The sequence below is a fragment of the Tripterygium wilfordii genome, chromosome 8, assembly GCF_013401445.1.
Source record: "Tripterygium wilfordii isolate XIE 37 chromosome 8, ASM1340144v1, whole genome shotgun sequence".
NCBI lineage: Eukaryota > Viridiplantae > Streptophyta > Magnoliopsida > Celastrales > Celastraceae > Tripterygium > Tripterygium wilfordii.
This window is the reverse complement of record NC_052239.1, coordinates 8,220,360-8,245,626: the sequence shown is the minus strand read 5'-3', so window position 1 is coordinate 8,245,626 and position 25,267 is coordinate 8,220,360. Positions and strand designations below refer to the sequence as shown.

General features: G+C 37.0%; 1 protein-coding gene across 1 annotated transcript; it reads left to right on the top strand.

The window, feature by feature from the left end:
- Nucleotides 1-2,972: 2,972 nt before the first annotated feature.
- Nucleotides 2,973-4,774, top strand: LOC120003509. Its single transcript, XM_038852521.1, has 2 exons — nt 2,973-3,441; nt 4,229-4,774. The coding sequence occupies exon 2, from the start codon at nt 4,309-4,311 to the stop codon at nt 4,654-4,656; it is 348 nt and encodes a 115-aa protein (XP_038708449.1). The 5' UTR covers nt 2,973-3,441; nt 4,229-4,308; the 3' UTR covers nt 4,657-4,774.
- The last annotated feature ends 20,493 nt before the right edge of the window (nt 4,775-25,267 follow it).

Here is a 25,267-nt window from a genome sequence, read left to right as displayed (position 1 = left end):
TAAATAGCGGTAAACCAATGAAGATTGTCTTTGAAGAACAATAACTCGATGGTTCAACATCCAATACAACAGAAAACGATGAAAATGAACAAATAGTAGAACCAATTTTAGATGCAACACCAGAGCTTCGTCTTAGTGGGAGCGTCTCACGACCTCCTAGAAGGTTCATGTACATTGAAGAGTCATTCATTGCAGTCTTTGAAGAACTTATGAAGAAGCAATTTATGATGTTGATGTACACCATTGGCACAAGGCAATGGAATTCGAGTTAGAGTCCATGTATTCTAATGAAGTGTGAGATCTTATAGACGTACCTATTGAAATAAAACATGTAGGTCTAGAAGAGAAAAAGAATAGTAGGTCGAAAAGTTGAAACTTTAAAGTAAGGTTGGTGGCGAAGGGCTATACTCAAAACGAGGGTATGGACTTTGAGGAAACCTTCCCACATGTTTTCATGCTTAAGTCCATTAGAATAATTCTTGTCATATCAGCTTGTTATGATTATGAGATATGGCATATGGATGTCAAGACGACTTTTCATAGTGGCCACCTAAACAAAAACGTCTACATGATGCAACACATCAGATTCATTGCTGAGAGCCAACAAAATATGATTTGCAAGCTTGACAAGTCCATTTATAGACTTAAGGAGGCATCTAGATCTTGGAACATACGACTCAATCAGGCAAATAAATCCTACGGGTTTAATCAGAATCTTTTTTTTAGAAGAAATGGCTAGAACTTCATTAAGAAGAAAAAGAGCTGTAGTCTACAACAATTACAAGCTCAATGAAATCTGAGCATTCCCCCAACCAGAGTGTAGATCCATTACATAACAAGGTCCTCTTGGCCAAAGCATCAGCTACTTGATTGGCTGTGCGCTTAACATGGATACACGTAAACGAGTCAAAAGAAGAGAAGAGTTCTTTGGCACTTTTAATGCAAAACCCTAACTCGGAAAGGTCGATCTCCTCAGAGTTCATGGCTGATATAACCAATAAGGAATCGCCTTTCAGCTCCATGGACTTGCACTAGAGATCCTTGGCAAACTTCAAGCTTCTTTAGCAGCAAGGCTCTCAGCAAATAAAGGATTCAAGGGGCATGAGGTACAAATGATTCTAGAGGACACATGCCTCCCTTCCATATTTCTAGCAATCATTCCCAGGCCCAGTTTAGAGTCTTTAAGAGCTACATCAAAATTGATCTTCATGGTGTTCGAGGAAGGAAGGCACCATGAACCTTAAGTATACAAGATATTGGACCGCAAGAATATTGTGTTCTTAATTCTCTACGTGGATGACATATTGCTCATCGAAAATGATGTAGCAACTTCTCCGCGGTCAAGATCTAGCTATCCAATCAGTTTAACATGAAATACCTAGGAGGGGTTAGCTATGTTCTAGGCATCAAGCTTATGCGAGATCATTAAACTATAACATTAGCCCTGTCTCAAGCTACTTACATAAAGAAGATTCTAGTCAAGAATGTAATGTATTACTCCAAGAAAGGCCTCTTCCCTTTCAGACATGGAGTGCCACTTTCCAAGGATGACTGTCCTAAGTGGAAGATAAGAAGCGTAAAATGAGTAAAGTGCCATATGCTTCGACAATTGGTAGTCTCATGTACGCCATACTATGTACTTGACCTGATATTTACTTTGCATTAGGCTGTGTCAATAGATATCAATCTAACCATGAAATGCATCACTGGACGGCTATTAAATATATATTCAAGTATCTTCGAAGAACGAAAGATTATATACTTATATACCGTAGTGATGAGATCATCCCAGTGGGTTATACTTATTCAGATTTCCAAGCGGACAAGGACTCTAGAAGGTCCACGTCTGGTTATGTGTTTACACTTGGTGGTGTAGCCATAAGTTGGAGGAGTGTGAAGCAAACATGCATCGCAGACTCCACCATGGAAGCCGAATATGTGACAGCTTCGGAAGTCGCAAATGAGGCAATTTGGGTGCTATAACCCTATATTATGACAATATGGGTGCTATAGCTCAAAGTAAGGAATCTCGTTACCACAGTAAAGGAAAGTACATGGAACGCAAGTTCCATTTGATAAGAGAGTTCGTGTAGTGAAAAGAAGTGGAGATACTGAAGATTGCGTCATTACACAACTTGACGGATCTAGTCATCAAAGTCCTTATTGGAAAGAGCTTTATGGCTTATGTAGGGGGAATGGGTGTTAGGATGCTATAGGGAGTATGTTATTTAGTCCAAGTGGGCGTTTGTTGAGAGTGTGTCCTAAAAACATACGATATATGATTACAATTCTGAAATTTATGAATAAATATTTATCGTTCTGTAGTAATTGATTTTTATCCGGCTAGAGAACAATCAATTAAAACAAAAATAAGTAAAAAATAAAAAATATACAAAAATACAAGAATCAAAAATAAAAAATTCCAAGAGCCCGTTTCTCGTGCCCACAAGCCTACAAATATTCAAATGCCCGTTTCTCGGATCATAAGCCCATAAAAATTCAAACTCAAACCCTAATGCAACTAAACCTTAGAAAATATCTAAAAAATAAGAGAATTTAAAAATTTAAAAATAAAACCTTAAATAGGAAAAGGTGGCACCATTTAGGGTTTTGTAAAAAGAATGGAAAGTACAAAAAGGCTATTTTCTTAAGGTTTCTAAAGAATGGGGTTTAAGGGGTAAAAGGGTCAAAGAAGAAAGAAAGAAGATAGAAAAAGGGGGAGGCGTGATAAGAGAAAAAAAGAAGGGGGCTTTGGGTTTTTGGTGGAGAAAAGGAGAGAGAGCCGAGAGAGAGGGACTAAAAGAGATCGTCGACAGTAGCAAAAGAAGGGGAAAAAGAGAGCAGCTGTGGAACAAGAGGAGGAGAGGAGGAGAAGAAAAGAAAAAAAAAAGAGAGAAAAACCAAGAGAGACAGCAGAATCGGGAGGAGAAAAGAGAGAGTTTGAGAGAAGTAAAGCCTAGTAGTTTCATCTCAGAGAAGGTAGTAGTCTACACATATTTTCTATCATCTTTTGGTACTATTCCTCTGCTATTTATCTGGTTCCATTTATGCATATTCTCGGTTTGTTCTTTGAGAAGGATGTAACCGATTTCTAAGCATTTGGATGCATCTTATGGATTCCATTTCTGAGGTGTTAGACTTTGGGCTAGGATTGGGCCGCCCATGAGGGCAAGGCCCAGCCCAACCCATAGGTAGTTTTGTGCACACAGTTGTCTAGGAGACAACTGCACAAAACCAACATCAGTTACCAAAGGTAGCTGATGTCTTCATGTTATAAAAGAGAGAAACAAGAACTCTCTGAATGATGTGAAATTTTTTTTGGTACTTCCTTCTTGCAAAGAAAATATTTTGGGTTCGGTACTGTGGGTATTATGTACTTGTTCTTGTAACAATTACAACCAGAAGCATTGTTGCTGTAAGACATTCCGATCAGGACAATTGGTGAGTATACCTCTTTACTTTTGTACTCTACAATTCGAGTTACAATATTGGTATCGGAGCATACCTGAATCTGAATGTTTTTCGCAAGTTCTGATGATCTATGTATTATTAGGAAGATGAATAACCAATGTGTGCATATTTTTTATTTTTGTTTTAAGTATAACATGAAAATTGCAAGTGCACACTAAGAAAGTTGAAACCTGAAAGTTGTCTGAAAAATCTGGAAAAATGATTGCAAGTTTTTGATCTGAAATTATGTTTATTGGATAGCACATGAAATTAGCTTTCCAATGGGTATTTAACCATAATTTTCTGATCACTGTATGATTTATTATGCATTTTTGAAGTTTTTTTTTGGAAAGTTATTAAAAAAAAAAAAATTGAAGAACGCAGGGATGGGCAACGGTCTGGAGGCCAAGTGTTGGTTAAACAAATGGCCACTTTGCTTCTTAAAGCACTTCACATCAATACCGTTTTGTAAATTGATGTGTTAAAAAAAAAAAAAACTTCTTCTTTAATACATAGATCAATTTATCGTTTTGTAAATTGATGTGTTAAAAATAATACAATTCCAGACATGAAATGAGCACGTGAATGACACGGCTGTTCATCAGGCCATCCGTGAAATGGTGGCGCGTGAGAGCGCGTTTCAGCTGTATTTTTGTTTACTTTAAACTAAATTTTTTTTTTTAATGAAAATTTTCCTATGATTGGAAACTTAATTTGTGAGTTAATTAACTAATAAAATGATTAATTAATTGTATATATTGAAAATTTGTGATTGTAGTGGCTACAAAAGAACAAATTATTCTATTATTGGCTTATAAAAAGGATCCTCATCATACTATTGCCCAGCATATTGATTATATGTACTATTGGATGTACAATTTATGGCATCAGAATGTTCATGAGTTCTTCATTGAGCAACAAATGGAAATTGTGCTTGATGCTCTACCGGATGATTGGGATTCAGTCTGTCGTGCTTTGAAGCAAAGGATTAGCACTTTAGACTTTAATTCTCTCGTTGAGAGCATTCTGCTAGAGAGGGAAAGTCAATTGAGGGCTAAGGGCATACGTCGGACAGGACGAAGCGCTAGGTACTTGGAACCTGCAGCTCGATTCATTCCGTGGTATGAGGAGTTTGAGCTTGGTGGACCTAGTGATGAGGATGTTGACAACATTAGTGATGATCCTGATTATGTACCTGGCATGTGATTCATGTCGCGTCTTATTTTTCCATGTAAATATTACTAGGATTTTGTTTACGATGTACATATTGGACATTTGTTATATAAGGCATATTATTTATGAATTTTTTTTATTACATCTAATTTGCATGAATGAAAAATATTGTTGAATAGTGGGAGTTATTAGATCAAACTAATAACAAGAAATGTTTTGCACTTGTTTAAATAAAAAATAGTAGTTGGACTTCGTTAATGGAAATTGATTAAATGTTTACATTCTTTTCATTTCTATGACATAAGTTAGATTATTATTTTTGATTCAAAACGAAGTGGCAAAATTTATTGAAAATTTAAATTGTACTAGTTCCTAATGTTGGTAATTTGTGTCTGTATAGTTTAAATGATTGCAACAAAAAGCATCGTCGCTGACTTAAACCAGGGAGACAAGCTGAATGAAAAGAATTATTATGTTTGGCATCGTAAGATTCAGTATCTCCTGGAAGAGCAAGACATGCTGGAAACTATCACACAACCAATGGCTGAACCAGAGCAAGGAAATACTGCTCAACATAGGCGTGATATGGAAGCATATCATGCCTACAAGCGTAAAGATCGAGTTGCTCGCATTTTGATGCTGAGTAGCATGAAGAATGATCTGATGCTGCGTTTTGAAAAGCACCATTCAGCTCAAGCAGTTTGGGATGCTGTGAAGGTTCAATTTGGGGGAACCTCAACTACTAGACTTCGTCAGTTAACCCTCAAATTCGATGGACATAAGAAGCGCCCAAATCAGACTATGAGGCAGCATCTGACAAACATGTCCAACATGATCAGTGAATTGAGAGTTGCTGGGCACGAATTGACTGACGAGCAGCAAGTCCAAGCTGTTATCCGCTCTTTGCTGAGTAATTGGGAACACATGCGTGTTAACCTTACCCACAATGACAACATCAAGACATTTGATGAAGTCGCTCGTCATGTTGAGCTTGAAGAAGATCGTCTTCTTGCAGAAAAGCCTGTTGAGGAGGTTTTCATGGCTGATTCAAGAGCTTCGGGCTCTGGTCGCACAAAGGGAAAGGGTAAGGGTCCTAACAAGGGCAAGAAGGGTAAAGAAGCCAGTTATAGTGGACACAAGCGCAAAAGTGGGAAAGGCGACGGCAAGAAAGGCAGAAACAAAAATTGTTTCAATTGTGGCAAGCCAGGTCACTTTGCTCGTGATTGCACTGAGCCAAAGGTAATGTTTGACCATAATAATACCTCTAACATATATGTTAGTAGTTGCTTAATGCTTGCTGAATCTGTCTCTTATTGGACTGTAGACTCAGCGGCAACAGACCACATAGCAAGGGACCGACCAACCTTCCTAGAATTTCGTCGAATTTCGAAGGGGAGTAGATGTATTTACATGGGAAATAATGCTTCCGCTAATGTGCTTGGGATCGGTCCTGTAAGCTAGAGCTACGGGGAGGTCGCACACTCTATCTCCATGATGTACTCTATGCTCCAGAAGTTCGACGAAATCTTGTTTCTGTTTTAGTGTTACTACAACTAGGCTTTATTCTAAATTTTGCTAATGGTTGTGTGAAACTATTTCTGGACAACGTATATTATGGTTCTGGCTATGTAATGGATTGTTTTATGGTGTTGGACACCACTAATATTGTACTAAATGACAATTCATCTATTTATGTTGTTGAAAATTCCAGTTCCATTCCATGTACTAATAGTGTATTATGGCATGCTAGATTAGGACACATTGGGCAAGACCGATTAAATAGATTGGCTCGAGCAGGTCTCTTAGGTTCTCTCGCCAAAGTAGAATTGCCCACTTATGAGCATTGCCTAGCTGGAAAAGCAACTAGATTACCATTTGGCAAAGCCAAGAGAGCCAATAGTCCATTACAGCTTATTCATTTTGACATATGTGGACCAATGAATGTAAGGGCAAGGCATGGTGCCGTATATTTCATCACTTTTATAGATGATTTCACACGTTTTGGTCAAGTTTATCTGATCTCACACAAGTCTGAAGCATTGCACTGCTTCAAACAATACACCAATTTGGTGGAGAATCAATTAAACACAAAGACCAAAACTTTAAGAACCGATCGAGGTCGTGAATATCTGTCTGATCAATTTAAAAATTTTTGTGATGAAAAGGGTATAGCTCGACAGCTAACTATGCCTTATACTCCGCAACAAAATGGTGTAGCAGAAAGAAGGAATAGGACTCTATTAGACATGGTTAGGTCAATAATGGCACAAGCCAATTTACCAATTTCCTTTTGGGGAGATGCAATATTGACTGCTGCCTACATTCTTAACCGTGTGCCCTCTAAATCTATCCCCTCCACCCCATATGAATTATGGAATGGTGAAAAACCTAATTTAGAAAATTTGCATCCTTGGGGGTGTGCAGCTTATGTTCACAATAATTCTCATCACCATGGGAAACTTGGTCCTAGAGGGAAAAAGTGTATCTTCATTCGATACTCTTCTCACTCTAAAGGATTTGTATTTATTGGTGAAGAAGCTGATGGGAAGGTGACAGAAATTGAGTCCCGTGATGTTGTATTCTTAGAAGAGGACTTTCCTATGAGAGGTGAGATTAACAAAGATTTTCAATTTTACGAAATGGAACATCTAGAACATGGTGCACCTTTACCAGAAGAGGGATTAAAGGAAACTCTTAATCCTACTGGGGAAAGTGGGAGCGACGTAATGCCTGATCAAACTCCTATGGAGCAAGATCATGAGCAATCTCAACCTCGTAGAAGTATTCGTGAACGAATCCCGCGTCGTCGATTTGAGATTGAGGGGGAAATATTCATGATTACTCCACAGGATGATGAAGAGCCGAAAACAGTTAATGAGGCTTTATCTGGTCCTAAAGCTAAGGAATGGATTAAAGCTATGGAAGAAGAGATGGAGTCTATGAAAACTAATCAAGTTTGGGACTTGGTTGGTTTACCGCCAGGTTGAAAATCCATTGGAAATAAATGGATTCTAAAAATTAAACGAAAGGTGGATGGGCCAATAGAACGATATAAGGCTCGGTTAGTAGCAAAAGGATACACTCAAGAAGAGGGAATTGATTATGAAGATACTTTCTCACCAGTTGTGAGAATAACTTCAGTTCATCTCGTCCTAGCAATAGTCGCACACATGGACTTAGAATTATACCAGATGGACGTGAAAACTACATTTCTCAATGGAGAACTAGATGAGGAAATCTATATGGATCAACCTTTATGCTTTGAGTCTAAAGGACAAGAGCGCAAAGTTTGTAAGCTAAATAGATCCATATATGGTCTTAAACAAGCATCTAGGCAATGGAACATCAAGTTTCATCAAGCAATCCAAAGGGATGGCTTTACGATGATGGAAGAAGACCATTGCGTGTATTTAAAACGTTCAAGTAATGGTTTCATAATTTTTTCCTTGTATGTCGATGACATTTTATTGGCTGGGAATAACAAAGAATTGATTGATGCCACTAAGAAGTGGTTATCATCGAACTTTGAAATGAAAGACATGGGTGAGGCTAGCTACGTGCTAGGTGTGAAGATCATAAGAGATCGCGCTAGAAGGCTTTTGGGAATTTCTCAAGAGACTTACATCAAAAAGATGTTAGAGCGCTATCACATGCAAGATAGCAAGCCGATGGATACCCCTGTTGATAAGAACTTGAGCCTAAGTCGTGATATGTGTCCCAAGACTCCAGAAGAGATAAAAAAAATGTCCAGAGTACCATATGCCAGTGCTGTCGGTAGTTTAATGTATGCAATGATGTGTACACGTCCCGACATATGTTATGTTGTTGGGTTGGTTAGTCGATTTCAATCGAACCCTGGTCAAAAGCACTGGATAGCAGTCAAAAGGATTCTACGATATTTGAAAGGGACTTCAGATTACATGCTGTGTTACCAAGGAACGGAGGATTTGCGACTGATCGGTTATTCTGATGCTGATTGAGGAGGAGAAATAGATCAGTCTAAATCAACTTCAGGATATACTTTCTTGCTTAATGGTAGTGCAATCCTATGGAGTAGCAAGAAGCAATCCTGTGTAGCCTTGTCCACGATGGAGGCTGAGTATGTAGCTTGTTCTGCAGCAGCACAAGATGCCGTTTGGTTAAGAAGTTTCCTGCAGCATTTGGAAATTGTCAAATCAGCATCAGAACCAGTGACAATTTTCTGTGATAATACTGCTGCATTGGCTGTTGCCAAAGATCCCAAATATCATGGAAAGACCAAACACATCAGGATGAGGTATCACTATATTAGAGACACAATTGCTGAACAGGAAGTGGTCCTTAAACACATTTCTACACATGATATGGTGGCCGACCCACTCACCAAACCAATAACTAGGGACACATTTATCAAACATGTAAGATCCCTAGGCTTACGTAGAATGTGATTTGTGATGTTAAGTATTAAATGGACCATGTAAATACTTGCAGCTATTGAATAATATTTGAATGTCATTTAATGAATTAAATTATTCAATATTTATTTATGGCATACAATGTGAGTATTGATAGTACAATTTATGAAGTATGTTAATAGACATAGATTGGCTCACTCACACGAGCAATCGCCTCTAGCGCAAGGAGGGCGAGTAGAGATGAGACTATTTGAATTACAGTGCTTAGTGTGCGACTTGGGTGCAGTAGGAGCAAGTATAATTCGAATTCATTTAAAATGGAGTCGCATTAGTTAAGTTAAAGATGAGGTTCTAAAATTAGGGAACCGACATGAATGACATCCCACCATTCATGAGTCTATTTGTAGAAACCCAAGTGTGAAATTAGTCATCAGGCACTGTTGATAGTGTGCGGATGAGAATTTTAGGTTTGGCGCCTGTTAATTGGCGACAAGACTGAAGCTTGTATGATGTATTTCTTTTTACGAGAAGAGCAATGACATACACTCATTATCTGAGGATAAGAAATGAGAAGCTCCATCATAACATGTATTTCATACTACATGTGCTAGCGACCATTCAGGAAGTAAAGAATGGATCCCTGCTTCTTTACTGTGTGAGTCCAGGAGATCTTTAAAAGATCTCAATCATTATTACCCTTTGGAACTTTTGACTGTATCATGATGTGATGGATTAATGCTTGCTACTTTAAGAGTGCATCCTATGGTCATGGAATGATTCGACCTAAAGGTAGACTCCTAGGAAAGCATGTTGATTCAGAACTGAATGATACGAGGGTGAAAGAAAGAGTGTTTTTGGTTCTACACCTGTTGCTAGTATTCACCGACCGGGATCGTCTCACTCAAAGGAGTTTGAAGTGATTTAGAATACTTGTAATTGTAAGAGTGGATTGAGTATAGAATTCTTGAGGGATTGAATAATACTCAATCATGTGTAGCTGACAATACTTGGGGTATGTAAGTACACTTTCGGGAGTGATTTTGAGAGGTCGATGTCTCCTATATGGCCTTAAGTTTGGTTTATATTGGAGCTCCCATTGCTTGTGTGCTTCAGGTCGCACGGTCCGTTCACTTGTATGAATTCCTTGGGCAAGTTTTGAGATATACATGAAGAAAGAGGCCTAGCCCTTACATGGGCGAGTGGGAGATGTTAGACTTTGGGCTAGGATTGGGCCGCCCATGAGGGCAAGGCCCAGCCCAACCCATAGGTAGTTTTGTGCAGACAACTGCACAAAACCAACATTAGTTACCAAAGGTAACTGATGTCTTCATGTTATAAAAGAGAGAAACAAGAACTCTCTGAATGATGTGAAATTTTTTTTGGTACTTCCTTCTTGCAAAGGAAATATTTTGGGTTCGGTACTGTGGGTATTATGTACTTGTTCTTGTAACAATTACAACCAGAAGCATTGTTGCTGTAAGACATTCGAATCAGGACAATTAGTGAGTATACCTCTTTACTTTTGTACTCTACAATTCGAGTTACATGAGGTGGTAATAGTTCACGTATACTTCTATCATGCTCTGTTTCTATGTATCTGATTCCATTTTAAATCGGGTTCATACTATTGATCTGTGTTGATGATGAGCAACCGAGCCTTTGACTGTGGCCTTGTTTGGGTTTGTGATATATGTTTGCCCATGTTAGAGATGCTGCTGTTTGTATGTGGTTTGTGGCGTATGACTGGCTTGAATGAGGTATAATGCACACTAGTTTGCTTGCTGATGTTGAGTTTTGATATTCGATTTATGACATTTGAGCTAGAAAGTTGGCTTTGATGAAATTACAGAGTAGTACTTCACTCATGTGTTAATGCAATCTGATCCCATTTATTGTTGTTGATGTCTTGATGCTGGTTGTGCGACTATTTGGTTCCATATAGGGCAATAATCGGCATATATCTTTTTTTCATAACTTTGGTTCTATTCTTTTGCTATCTTTGCATCTCTTTGAGTCTATTTTCCTTTCCCGGTCGAATTTTTCTGTTCCCATCTCTGTATTTTCCTGGGACATTCCCATCTTCGCATTCCTATGTAGTTCATTTTATCCTCATTTTGCATTCAATTTAAATCAATGTAAGGCTGTTGCTTAAATCTAATTCATCTGCTGGTTTATGCTTTGCTTTGTGTGGTTTGTGTTGACTGTGTGGGGTGTGCGGTTTGTGTTTGTGTGGACAGGGTGATCTATGTGGACTGTGTGGTATGAGAAGATATATGTTGAGCTGGTTCATGATCCGTTGGTCATATATTGTTTGCTGGTTGCTGGTTGTAGTTTATACTTGTGTTTGAATTGGTTTTTGTGCTGATTCCATTGGATGTGTGCTGGTTGCCGGTTGATTGAATCAATCTTTGGATTGAAATTAGTATGGGGATTCCATGTTTTGCTTGCTGGTTGCTGGTGGTGATTTATGCTTGTGTTCGAGTCGATTTTTGTGCTAAATTTGGTGTGAGGATTTCATGGTTTTGTTTGCAATGTGCTGGTTGATCCTTAACATGCTGGTTATGTTTATATATATCTAGTTGCTAGCATGTTGATTGATAATTTAATCTATGAATTTTTTATCCAAACTTGGTTTGAAATACCATGCTATGTACAACTCGAAAATTGTGTGTGTTTGCGATTCTTTTAATATGGTATTGGTTTGATAAAATTGTGTTTGTGTTTGTTTGGTTTGGGCGTGGACCGGATTGGACTCCATTTGGATCGAGTTGGACTCTATTTGGGCCGGGATCAAGGAGAGCTTGAGTAATTTTAGGATTTGGTCCAGGTTATTGCAATTTATAATATATGTATATTTGGTCCTCATGTTGGGTAACTTATTTCATTCACGTTGGCATGTATAACTTCGACATTAATTATTTGGATTATTTTTTTTATTTATTATGAGTGTATGAGTTTAAAATTGAATGTAGGTCATTTCAATTAAGGAAATCATAAGTTGATTCCCTTTATTGGGATTATGGGCCTTATTTGATTTCATTTATGAATTTGTCGTAAGTTGGCAATAATAAGTTAAATTGATAGGTGACATTTTCTCAATAGATTATTTATACCATAAGTTGATATTTAAAATTAAACCTTCCAAAAGCTGGTAGTGCGTTTCATTAAATCTATCATAAATTGATATTCTTTTATTAAACCTACCAAAAGTTGACAGTGTATTTTATTAAATTCACCAATTATTTTTGCTTCTATAAGTAACCGGTTAATATCTTATTTTAATAAAATTGCTCTTTTGTAGTCAATATTTGAACAAATCATTATTTATTAAAACCCATTTGTTAAAAAGCTATCAAAAGTTCATAGTATTATTCTAAATTCTTTCTAAAAAAAAAACTATCATAAGTTGATAATAATAATTCAACTTTTTTTAAAAACTATCATGAGTTGATAGTAATATTCCAAGTTTTCCTTCAAAAAACTATCACAAGTTGATAGTAATATTCCAAACTTTTTCAAAAAACTATCATAACTTGATAGCGTTATTCCAAACCTTTTTTCAAAATTATCATAAGTTGATAGTATTTGTCATACAAACTTTTTTTGAAAACAATTATATCTTGCAAAAAATTAGTTTTCAAGAGATGACCATTAAATTAATTAGGGTAACCGTTTTTCAAACGGGAGTTGTGGGGTGCTTAACACATTCCCCACACTCAAATCAATCCCCGTACCCCTTTCTCTGGTTCGCAGGTCTTTACGATGTCCAATTGCACCTTAAATCAATTGGTGGCGACTTTAACGTTTTTCATCTTCCATCCTCGGTCCGCGTCGTGACTCAGGTTGCGACAGTTGCATTTGTATTTTAAATGTTTTATTTATTGTTTCATTCATATATGAATGTTCTATAAAGGTCTAGGATGTTAAATATAGTAATCTTGAATACTCAGATACACTTTATGTGTGAGTATAGCAGACACAAAATTCATTATGACATTCGAAATTAATCACCCTAAACCAGATTAACAAAGCTAGGCACTTTGTTGATATAGGTTGTAGTGCATGGATATCTCCAAATACTGGAGTGTTTGTCTTGAAGACTCGAGATGATTCTCGGATTGGTGCATTAGCGCATGTAAGGCAACATACATTGACGAACTTTCATAGGAAAGAATAACAAGAAAAGTACTATCAATGAGTTGTTCATCCTATCACTGTTGGAGTACGATATCTTTTAAGCTTGAGTAGGTAAATACTTTCACACTTATAGCGTATGCATTTTGATTCATCAATGAGTGAGACATTCACTATTGTCGATATACTCGATGGATTGGGCAAATGCCATTTAGGCGTGCAAGCCCACCAACAATTCATGTACTTTTGGGTTATGGAAGTGTAAGCACCACATGAGATGTTCAAATTAATATACCTAAAAACTATGCTTGGTGGTCCTTATGCATCAAGTGCTAATATTTAGTTTGATCGACGGGTCAATCTAATATGCTTAGTAGATAGATACAAAGGAATCGAGAGCTAAGGGGAAATATGGACTTTGGAGTGTTTGATAGTACACAAACTCTCACTCCTACTTACCGAGTGTTGCATGGAGGATATATTCGTACACATCACACTCCTAAATAAGAAAAGCCTCGACGCAAGAATCATACATCTCTGGGAGTTCATCCATAGTCCAAGTGGTGTCAGACAAACATTGCATTGAAATATTATTCTTAGTCATAGGGCTTCGCGGTAAAGGATAATATTTCTAGAGTCTAGATTTGTATGTCCTACGGAGTTCCCTTGGTAGCCCCGCTTTAGTCTCAAGTCCTATTAAAGAAAGATCGACAATAATATTAAAGTTACTATTGGCTATGCTCAAAAACTCAAGCAAAGATTTTGTATTACAATAAATTTAATTTTATGGGTTTTGGTTTACCAAACAAAGCCCGAGAATAAAATTAATTTTGTAAGCATATATAAATTCCTTACAGTTAGTATTTATTAATAACATAAAGATACGTGAATTTAATTCAAATACGCGGTTTGGAGTTAGATTGGGTACGTACAAGCCAAATAGGGTGCGCGTAGGCCTAAGGAGAAAAGTAAGAGAGTAGTTCAACGTATTACGCAAGACTGGCGCGCACCACGCTGTGCCGTGCGACCCAGCTTGTGCACATGCGCACCTAAGGTGCAGCCCCCCTCTCTCCTTTCCCTTGTTTTCTCTTCTTCTAATTCTAACCCTATTGAAATTACTAATTCTAATTAAGGGATGATTCATCTAAACCTAGTCTTGTTTTAGTATAAATACATGTTTTTCTCTATGAAAAACTACAATTATTCTCAAACCCCAAAAGCTGAAAAATAAGAGTTTTCTATTGAAAAAAAGAGAGCTTGCTTGAGTGTTTTAGGCTCACCCCTTAGAGACTACGGAGAATACCAAGGAAACGATTTAGGCGTTCCAAGACGGTGGTTCATGTGTTCAAGAAAAGAAGAAAGCGTAGGGCCTCGATATTAAAGAGGTTGGTAGTTTTCTAAACTTTCTTTATACCATGCTATATGCTTGTATGATCTAGATTTAATTTTGTATAGATATAAACCTACAAGTACGCTAGGATTATTTATAAAGAATAAAACATGATCTTGTGTATTCGTTTAACATATTAAAATATTATTTGTAACCAAATAAAATTTTTAGATGCCTGCTAGGCATAATACATTATAAGGCCGTGGGGTATATATGGATTGTAAGGTATCATTCGTTAAATTTTGGTTTTTACCTATGCTAAGCCGATCCTAGATAGCTTCCGCTGTGTGTCTAAAATCATTTTTAGTAACCAACAACAATTTAGTACTGCCAATGATTTAAGGTTATTGGCTACTCACTTTCTTCCTTAAACTTTTTTGCTCTTAACTGCGTCTTTCAACTATTGAAAGGTATCTATTTCGTCCTTCAAGTGAGAGAGTAATCGGAAAAATTCAATGTGGCATCTATTTGGCATATCAGAGTAATCCTAGTTGGCAAACTTTGACAAACGTGAATGATATTATCCCTAAATTATTAATATCTAGCACTTTTAGTGCTTAAACTATACAACAAAATAGTTTGGGGATTTTGAAGATTTAGATATTTTGGGGATTTTGTGAGATGACAAGTGTAAAATTTAAGCCAAGTGGGATAACATGTGTAAAAAGTATGCCAACTGGGATGTCACATATGATTTTTCTGATGTCGAAACCATTTGAGGGATGAACGGGGTACTTTTGAATAGTTGAGGGACGATTTTAAGAGCAAAAAAATTTAAGGACAAAAATGAAATCAACGATATAGTTGAGGGACCAAATGTATATTTTGATGTGAATATCCTTGCATCATCAATGTACCTAACTGGTTTTGAAGGAAAAAATCAATTTAAAAAAGAAACAACATTGGCGATGGCAGTAGGACATGTTTTTCTAGAAAAAATGTAATAATAATAATAATCATCATCATCATCATCATCATCGCAAACCTCCATGGGTGGTACTTCCACATTTCCCTTTCTTAGTTGCACAAAGGATACATACAGAAAATCTGTGTGATTCGTTGTCTCCCTTTAAAAAGATTGCATGATGAGAGATGGATGATAAAACCAATTTTTGTGAACAACCAAATTGATGAATGGAAGTTGTGTTCACTTGCAATTTATTTTTTTTTGCTGATTGTACAAATTGTGGAGATGTATACATATAATTGTGTACAAAACATAGTTGGGATGGTTCCATTTATTCACAACACGATTAAGGGAGTTGTGTCTCTTTAAATTGATGCTTCATCATCAACTAAGTCAAGTTGCTAGACTATTTTTTAAAATGGAAGAGCACAAATTACGTGACGTTTATTGCATACTACGCACATAGTCTATTATTAAATAAAGGGTACACGAATGTTGATTGCCAATATATGTAATTTTAATAAATGCACATTGGCATACATGAGATATGTAAAACCCCAGACTTTCGTAAGGGGGTAATTGGAATTTCTTTAAAACAAGAGGGGTTGAATTGGAAAAGAGAATACTTTAGGGTTATAATTGAAATTCTTAAATAAATAAATAAACACCTAAACCTAGTATGCGGTATTTATATCTCACTTTCTTGTCTTGAACCAAAACCTAATACTTTGTTGCCGCACCATTAAGAAAAGAAAAGAAAAACTTACCGACCTCCATATCCGATCCTTCCTTGTCTCCGTCAACCTGCCTTTCGTTATGAGCTATCCGGCGATATCGAAATGGAATCGAAGGGGCATAGCAGCAGCACATCTATACATATACGTTATGTGCCGGAGCTAGATATATCCTATCCTGAACTCAAAGCGCAAACCTACAGTCGCGTATATGACCTACAAGGCCTAGTCTTTGCCGTGGCAATGGAAGGTCGAATTTTCTCTGATGGCATGGATGCACATGTTCGGACACGGGACCTAGGGACTGCATGGAGTGAAAGTGCAGGCATGGAAGGGCGAAAGTTGCGAGCCACCATCACAGTGATGATAGAGATCTGATGTCGTGGACAAGCAATTAAGGAGCTGTCCACAATGGGTTAGTCAAACACCACAAAGACTTATGGACAAGTGGCCATCGGGATCCCAACGTTGATCATGAGGTATATTTCGGATCAATAGCAGTTTTGTCCCATTTGGTTTATAGCCCACTAGAGTTACTAGGTCCACTTTAAGGAAAAAGAAACAAAAGGCCATATATGCATTTGAACCGTGAGGTCAAATTAAAGGGAAAAAAAAAATATTGAACGGTCCAAATGATCATTTAACAAGCATGGCCGAGAAAGGTTGGCCAATAGAATTTTGACTTATTTTAGGTGACTTTAAGCCTATTTGATAAGTTGGTCATTTTGTCAACTTACTAATTTGACCTCCGTGTAGACCGAATAAACCGAATAAATAGTTAAATAATTAAGGGAATAATTTTAAAGAGTCTAATAATCTATTTTAGACTATTTAATAATCCACTATATGCCGGTATATTTTTAGGGGATCAAGGAGACGTGGTAGACACTGTAGACGCGTACTTGATTGTGCACTGCTATCGAGGTAGGGGTTCTGATTCACCTTGTCTTCTAAATACCTGACTTTTCGATTCAGTATAAATTCTGGGATATTATTCCCCTTGTTATATGCTTGTTCATTGAATTCCTTAATGTCATAAACATTAGGAATTATGTGTATTCTGCTATATCTGATTTGGATTTGTGTAGAGCTCGTTCCTTGTATTGTTAGTTTGATCGCTGTCACGGCATGTAGGGGTTCTTCATTTATTGGCCTTTATTACCCGATACTTCGTGTTCTATAATTTTCGGTGTTTTCTTGCATGTTAAATACCTGCCTCTTGAATCGTTCTTTGTTGTCTTCATTGGTTCGCATTTCTCCGTGCTTGACTATAATCTTTCAGCATGTAGATAGGCATGTGTAATTTTGGCTACGGGAAACTGTTTGATTTGATTAGGACTCTTCGTAGAGCTTTGTGTCCTATTTTCTAAGAAAGTAAAATATTTTCTTAACTATTTTGGAAATGTGTTTTGGGTGCATGGAAAACCTTATTGTAATACATGCATCATGATATATATTGACAGTGTGTTTCGATTGTGGATTTGTGGAGATGGGTGGATGTGATAGCCTTGTTGTTGTTGTCTGGCTGTGGTTTGTGCTGTGGTTGTGACTCGCGACACACCACTTTGAGACGTGATCACTGTCTGGGATTTATTCCCCTTTATATGTTCCCCCATGATTATTCGGGGATTTGATTGTCGCGGCCTCCGAGGGGAAATCCGGACTGTCGTGCGACGTGATTATATGGGGATTTGATTGCCGCGGCCTCCGAGGGGAAATCCGGACTGCCGTGTGCCAACGATTAGATGTGGATGGTTTGTGACGCTACGTGCATTGGCTGGAGATATGTGGTAGCGTATATGTATTTGCATGCTTATATATATGCATATTGGATGGTGTTTGTGGCATGATCATATTCATATTATTTTCTACCTATCCTTGCATCATCCTTGAGTTGATTGTTGTATATGTAGACTAGTTCTACTCTCTTTTCTTTTTCACCTCGTTGTGACTTGACCCCTCTCGGTATCCGTATTTTGGATATCTGAGTCCTTATCGGGTATTTTACCCCTACTGGGCTATTTAGCTCAACCTCTATTTTTTTCCCTCCCTTTTCAGGCAAGTACGAAGATGGCGGCCAGTTTTCGAGGCGTGAGCGGTTTTCCCTAGATACAGTTGAGGTTATGGGTAGTGTAGGGTTGATATTATAAAGACTTCCGCTTTGTTAAATTTTAAAGACTTATTAATTATGTCTTAATGGATTTCTAAATGCATTTTATTCATTTTTTTGGGATTATATTAAATGATTTTGGAGGATTTGCATAGATAGTTTATGCTTGGGACAAATTGGTAATTCCACAGACTCCCCCTTCCGGGATGGGTCGTTACAGTTGGTATCGGAGCTTAGGTTCTAGTATCCTAGGCAGTATCCATGGGTATCGCTACGCGTTTCAGGACTGGCCGGTACGCCATCTTTTGGTTTGTGATGGTTGTGTTGGGTGTTTTACTCTCTATTTTAGAGCTTGATATATTATACTCATGTGATAAATATTTTTATCAAGGATTTTCCAGAACATTGGAAAAATAGTAATGGAGAGACTTGTTTATGAATGAGTTCATTTTATGATAAGGAAACAATCTTAAATTGATATTGGATTTACTAGATGATTGGTGAATTGATGGTACATTTGTTTTCCTTACCATGTGTGGTAAAATAAATGCAAGTTATTGTATGGGTTTGGGCATTATTCGTATTGAATGGATGACTTTGGATGTGTGGGCATTGTGATGTTGTTTCCGGGTATTTGAATGATCATAATCTTTATGACTGAACTATTCTAGATGGTGAAACATATTTATGGATATGATATGGACTGAATTTGGATAGAGTATTGTTGATGTGAATGTGGTATTGGTTACTTGTACATGAGTATATGTATCAAATTGACTTAACTGTTTATTTGGATGACTCGGTTGTGGTTAGATTTGATTATTAAATTTTGTGGTGGTTGAAATTGGTTGTTGGATTTAGTTGTCAGGTATTTAGTGATTGCTGGTGTTGGATTGTGATATGTGAAATTGGTTTTGCTGTGTGGTGTAGTCCTAAAGGATAGGTTGAAATCAAATATTAGTTGGTAAGCTTAAAAGAAGCGAAAGTTTTGGTGCGTATTCTTATTGAATTTCGGGATTCGTTTAAGCTTTTCTAGGTGTGGTTAAAATTATCTTGGGTGCATTGAAGTTTCATTGTTTCATGGAGTATTAGTAACCATAACGGGACTGAGTCATTTGGGGATTTGAATTGAGGTTTACTTTGGTGCTTTAGTATCTGTATGAATATTGACTTTAGTAGCATTACCAAGTTTGATTAATAGAATACAATCAATGCATTGATATTGACAATTTTTGAGACGTTAGATTAAACTGATGCATGTGTTGTTGGAGGTTATATATATTGGTGTTGGCGACTTGATATGGGTAGTTGTACATCTTGGTGTGATATTTTGGATTTTGACTTTTGGTGAATTGTTTGGTTGATCTTGGTTTAAGATAGTGATAGTGATTTGTGATGGATTGGGATCTCTTTACAGAATATTGTGGTCTGAATAATTATTCATGCCGTTACATGGTGACTTTAGAATTGTAATTGTGGTATGAAGAAAATTATTGTGGTGTTGTATAGGTGCAGACTCTGGAATCACACATTGTTAGTAATAATAGTGTGTTTATGAGTATATTGTATGTATTGGCACTTATTAGCATGATTGGTAAGTGATCTGTAGATCATTGGTTCTTTGGATATGTGAAGGATTGGTAATAGGCATTGAAATATATTCTGTTTAAAATTTTGAGGAATAACGATCTGTTGGAGTTGGGACTTGCTGTCTATTTATTTTATTTTATTTTATTTTATTTTTATGGTGGAGATTTATAGCTATTAATGCTAAGTTATTGGGAGGATTTTATTTTATTTTATTTTTTTGCCTTGCGCCTTTGTTGTGCATGGCTTGCATGGGAAAGTTTATTTCACTTGAGGAAATTTTTATTTTAAATTTCTTTTGTGTATTTATGTGCGATGACCTTTAATGAGGCAGAGCTTGATGAGGGCGTGACGCTATAGTCAATTGCCGGGTTCATTGTTGTGTTGGTATTTATTATTTGGTTTATATGGTAGTTGTTGGTATTGGGGAACTTATCTACTTGGAGCTTGGGTATGCCTTCGTGGTTTTATCACATTTTTCTTTGGAGCGGTTTGCGCTGATTAGCTAGACATCATGTCTACTTAATTGGTTCATTTTGTTTTAGTAGCGAGTGTCGATTGTTTCGGGGGTTGTTACAGTTGGTTGGGATTGAGAGTTAGCCCATTGAAAATTCTTAATTGTCAAGTTCCCGTAGGGATGACCGTGTGTTCGTCATATGGTTGTCATGGTATGATGTGTTCGTAGACTTTGAATTCTAAGTCGAACTAGTAACTGTGAAATTTATGGATTTGTTTCGTTTCGTTTCGTGTCAGTAGAGGTTTTCGCGTTTTACATCATACTCGCAATGAACCAATTGTTGAGATTCAGACAATATTGGAATACTTAAAAAAGAAAAATAGTCGTGTTGGTAACATCTCAGAGATGAATTGTTCGAGTTAAAAGATCGAAAGACGAAACGTTCTTGGGATTGGTAGAAAATATGGCAGAATTACTCGATGTAACTCAACAATTCGAGTACGGAATAAATTTCGAGGACGAAATTTTATTTAAGTGGGGTAGAATGTAAAACCCCAGACTTTTGTAAGGGGGTAATTGGAATTTCTTTAAAACAAGAGGGGTTGAATTGGAAAAGAGAAAACTTTAGGGTTATAATTGAAATTCTTAAATATATAAATAAACACCTAAACCTAGTATGCGGTATTTATATCTCACTTTCTTGTCTTGAACCAAAACCTAATACTTTGTTGCCGCACCATTAAGAAAAGAAAAGAAAAACTTACCGACCTCCATATCCGATCCTTCCTTGTCTCCGTCAACCTGCCTTTCGTTATGAGCTATCCGGCGATATCGAAATGGAATCGAAGGGGCATAGTAGCAGCACATCTATACATATACGTTATGTGCCGGAGCTAGATATATCCTATCCTGAACTCAAAGCGCAAACCTACAGTCGCGTATATGACCTACAAGGCCTAGTCTTTGCCATGGCAATGGAAGGTCGAATTTTCTCTGATGGCATGGATGCACATGTTCGGACACGGGACCTAGGGACTGCATGGAGTGAAAGTGCAGGCATGGAAGGGCGAAAGTTGCGAGCCACCATCACAGTGATGATAGAGATCTGATGTCGTGGACAAGCAATTAAGGAGCTGTCCACAATGGGTTAGTCAAACACCACAAAGACTTATGGACAAGTGGCCATCGGGATCCCAACGTTGATCATGAGGTATATTTCGGATCAATAGCAGTTTTGTCCCATTTGGTTTATAGCCCACTAGAGTTACTAGGTCCACTTTAAGGAAAAAGAAACAAAAGGCCATATATGCATTTGAACCGTGAGGTCAAATTAAAGGGAAAAAAAAAATATTGAACGGTCCAAATGATCATTTAACAAGCATGGCCGAGAAAGGTTGGCCAATAGAATTTTGACTTATTTTAGGTGACTTTAAGCCTATTTGATTAGTTGGTCATTTTGCCAACTTACTAATTTGACCTCCGTGTAGACCGAATAAATAGTTAAATAATTAAGGGAATAATTTTAAAGAGTCTAATAATCTATTTTAGACTATTTAATAATCCACTATATGCCGGTATATTTTTAGGGGATCAAGGAGACGTGGTAGACACTGTAGACGCGTACTTGATTGTGCACTGCTATCGAGGTAGGGGTTCTGATTCACCTTGTCTTCTAAATACCTGACTTTTCGATTCAGTATAAATTCTGGGATATTATTCCCCTTGTTATATGCTTGTTCATTGAATTCCTTAATGTCATATACATTAGGAATTATGTGTATTCTGCTATATCTGATTTGGATTTGTGTAGAGCTCGTTCCTTGTATTGTTAGTTTGATCGCTGTCACGGCATGTAGGGGTTCTTCATTTATTGGCCTTTATTACCTGATACTTCGTGTTCTATAATTTTCTGTGTTTTCTTGCATGTTAAATACCTGCCTCTTGAATCGTTCTTTGTTGTCTTCATTGGTTCGCATTTCTCCGTGCTTGACTATAATCTTTCAGCATGTAGATAGGCATGTGTAATTTTGGCTATGGGAAACTGTTTGATTTGATTAGGACTCTTCGTAGAGCTTTGTGTCCTATTTTCTAAGAAAGTAAAATATTTTCTTAACTATTTTGGAAATGTGTTTTGGGTGCATGGAAAACCTTATTGTAATACATGCATCATGATATATGTTGACTGTGTGTTTGGATTGTGGATTTGTGGAGATGGGTGGATGTGATAGCCTTGTTGTTGTTGTCTGGCTCTGGTTTGTGCGGTGGTTGTGACTCGCGACACACCACTTTGAGACGTGATCACTGTCTGGGATTTATTCCCCTTTATCTTTCCCCACATGATTATTCGGGGATTTGATTGTCACGGCCTCCGAGGGGAAATCCGGACTGCCGTGTGACGTGATTATATGGGGATTTGATTGCCGCCGCCTCCGAGGGGAAATCCGGACTGCCGTGTGCCAACGATTAGATGTGGATGGTTTGTGACGCTACGTGCATTGGCTGGAGATATGTGGTAGCGTATATGTATTTGCATGCTTATATATATGCATATTGGATGGTGTTTGTGGCATGATCATATTCATATTATTTTCTACCTATCCTTGCATCATCCTTGAGTTGATTGTTGTATATGTAGACTAGTTCTACTCTCTTTTCTTTTTCACATCGTTGTGACTTGACCCCTCTCGGTATCCACATTTTGGATATCTGAGTCCTTATCGGGTATTTTACCCCTACTGGGCTATTTAGCTCAACCTCTATTTTTTTTCCTCCCTTTTCAAGCAAGTACGAAGATGGCGGCCAGTTTTCGAGGCGTGAGCGGTTTTCCCTGGATACAGTTGAGGTTATGGGTAGTGTAGGGTTGATATTATAAAGACTTCCGCTTTGTTAAATTTTAAAGACTTATTAATTATGTCTTAATGGATTTCTAAATACATTTTATTCATTTTTTTGGGATTATATTAAATGATTTTGGAGGATTTGCATAGATAGTTTATGCTTTGGACAAATTGATAATTCCGCAGACCCCCCTTCCGGGACGGGTCGTTACAAGATAAACACGTCTTTTAAGATAATTTGAATGTTCAATAGTTGGTTTAAATGTTGTGTTTTAAGAGTTGCATTTGTGCCAATTTAATACTATTGAATGTGTATATTAATCATCTCGTAACAATTACCACTGGACATTGCCCACGTTACAATTCATTGAACATTTGAATTTTAGTTTTAATGTTAATTTTTGTTGTTAAATGTATACCATAAAATAAGAAAGGGACTTTTGGAGGCCGGTACACTAGATTATACTTAATTGTAAAAAAGTGCAATCACTAAAACATCCTTTTAAAAAAGTACACTGGGGATCATCTTTTACCAAAATAACCTCAATTTTGATTTTCTCTCTCCACGAATTGTGATACAATAGTGATACTTTTAAATAGAAGATCCAATTTAGTGTTCAATTTATATTTTTGGCTCATAAAATGGTGATATAAATGTTAGAATGTAAATTTGATAGCATTACATGTCTTTCTGGTTTAATTATGTCATTTTAGTGGATTTTTGATGTTCGTGATACTATAGTGATACATCTCTGCAGCTGTAAATGTTTTTCCAAAACGAGCAAGAGATGTACAAACCAAGAAAAAAAAACCAAGAAAGGAAAAGTAATTAGGAAGAAGAAGTATGCATATTGGTTCAATTGTATCATTTTAATGAATTTTTTGTGTTCGTGATACTATGGTGATACATCTCTGCACTTGTAAATGTTTTTTCAAAACGAACAAGAGAGGTAACCAAGAAAAGAAAATCAAGAAAGGAAAAGTAGTTAGGAAGATGAAGTATGCATACTAGTTTCACCATTTTAGTGGTTTTTTGGTGTTGGTGATACTATAGTGATACTATAGCGATACATCTCTGCAAAAAACGAACCAGAGTCTAGATCTGCAAAAAAACAAAGCACAACCCAGATTGAACAACGAAGCATAGTCCAGATCTGTCAAAAACGAAGCAGAGCAACTCGACGCAGTCCAGATTGAGCAACGACGAAGAAGGAGATGAAGAGAGGAGAAACTCGGCCAAAAACGGAGAAGAAGACAACGAAGAACCAGATCGAGAACCAGAAGAAGAAGAAGAAGAAGAAGAAGAAGAAGAAGGAGAGAAAGAAGGAGATAACTTTTAGTAGAGAAGAATGAGAGAAAGAGAGGACACACTAGAGTTGGATAGTTGGAGGGAGAAGAAGAAGAAGAAGAAGAAGAAAGAGGAGGGTATTATAGGTATAAACTAAAAAATATCTTAAGTCAGATGACCAAATTACCCTTAAATTGCACTTTTTTACAATTTTAAAAATGTCCATGACCTTTTTACAATTAAGTTGTCTAAAGTGCTCTTACTGCTAATAGTCCGAATAAGAAAAAATGTTAAACGACTAAGCCTTAATACTTTCTCAATATGTATATAGTCCAAATATGTTCATCTTAGTAACGACTATCATGTACCTACAAGAGTTCCAAAATAATGAAACCACCTTCTACCCTCCATGATTGTTCAAGAATTTGCGTTGTTAAACATATATCATAAAATAGGAACAAATTGTTAGACAACTAAGCCTTAATGTGATAAATTTGAAGAATGGGTAGAAGAGAAAAGTTAGCCCAACAAACACTTAAAGTATTGTCCCACATTGGGCCTAAGGCCCAAGTAGGTTTGTCGCTAAAAGGGCTCTCAAGTGCTTGAGGTTGGTTTCCAACGTATAAACTGATTGGACCTCTATTTTGAGGTTTCAACGTCCTTTAATTAGGATGTTCTAGCACTTACCTAATGTATTTGATTGCATCTTAGCTTCGTTTTACACTTACAAATGTTTCCCTTTGGTTTTGTAGGAATCGGACCTTGTTTGGGCAAGTTGGAGCACTTTTTGTGCACTTTTTGCTGTG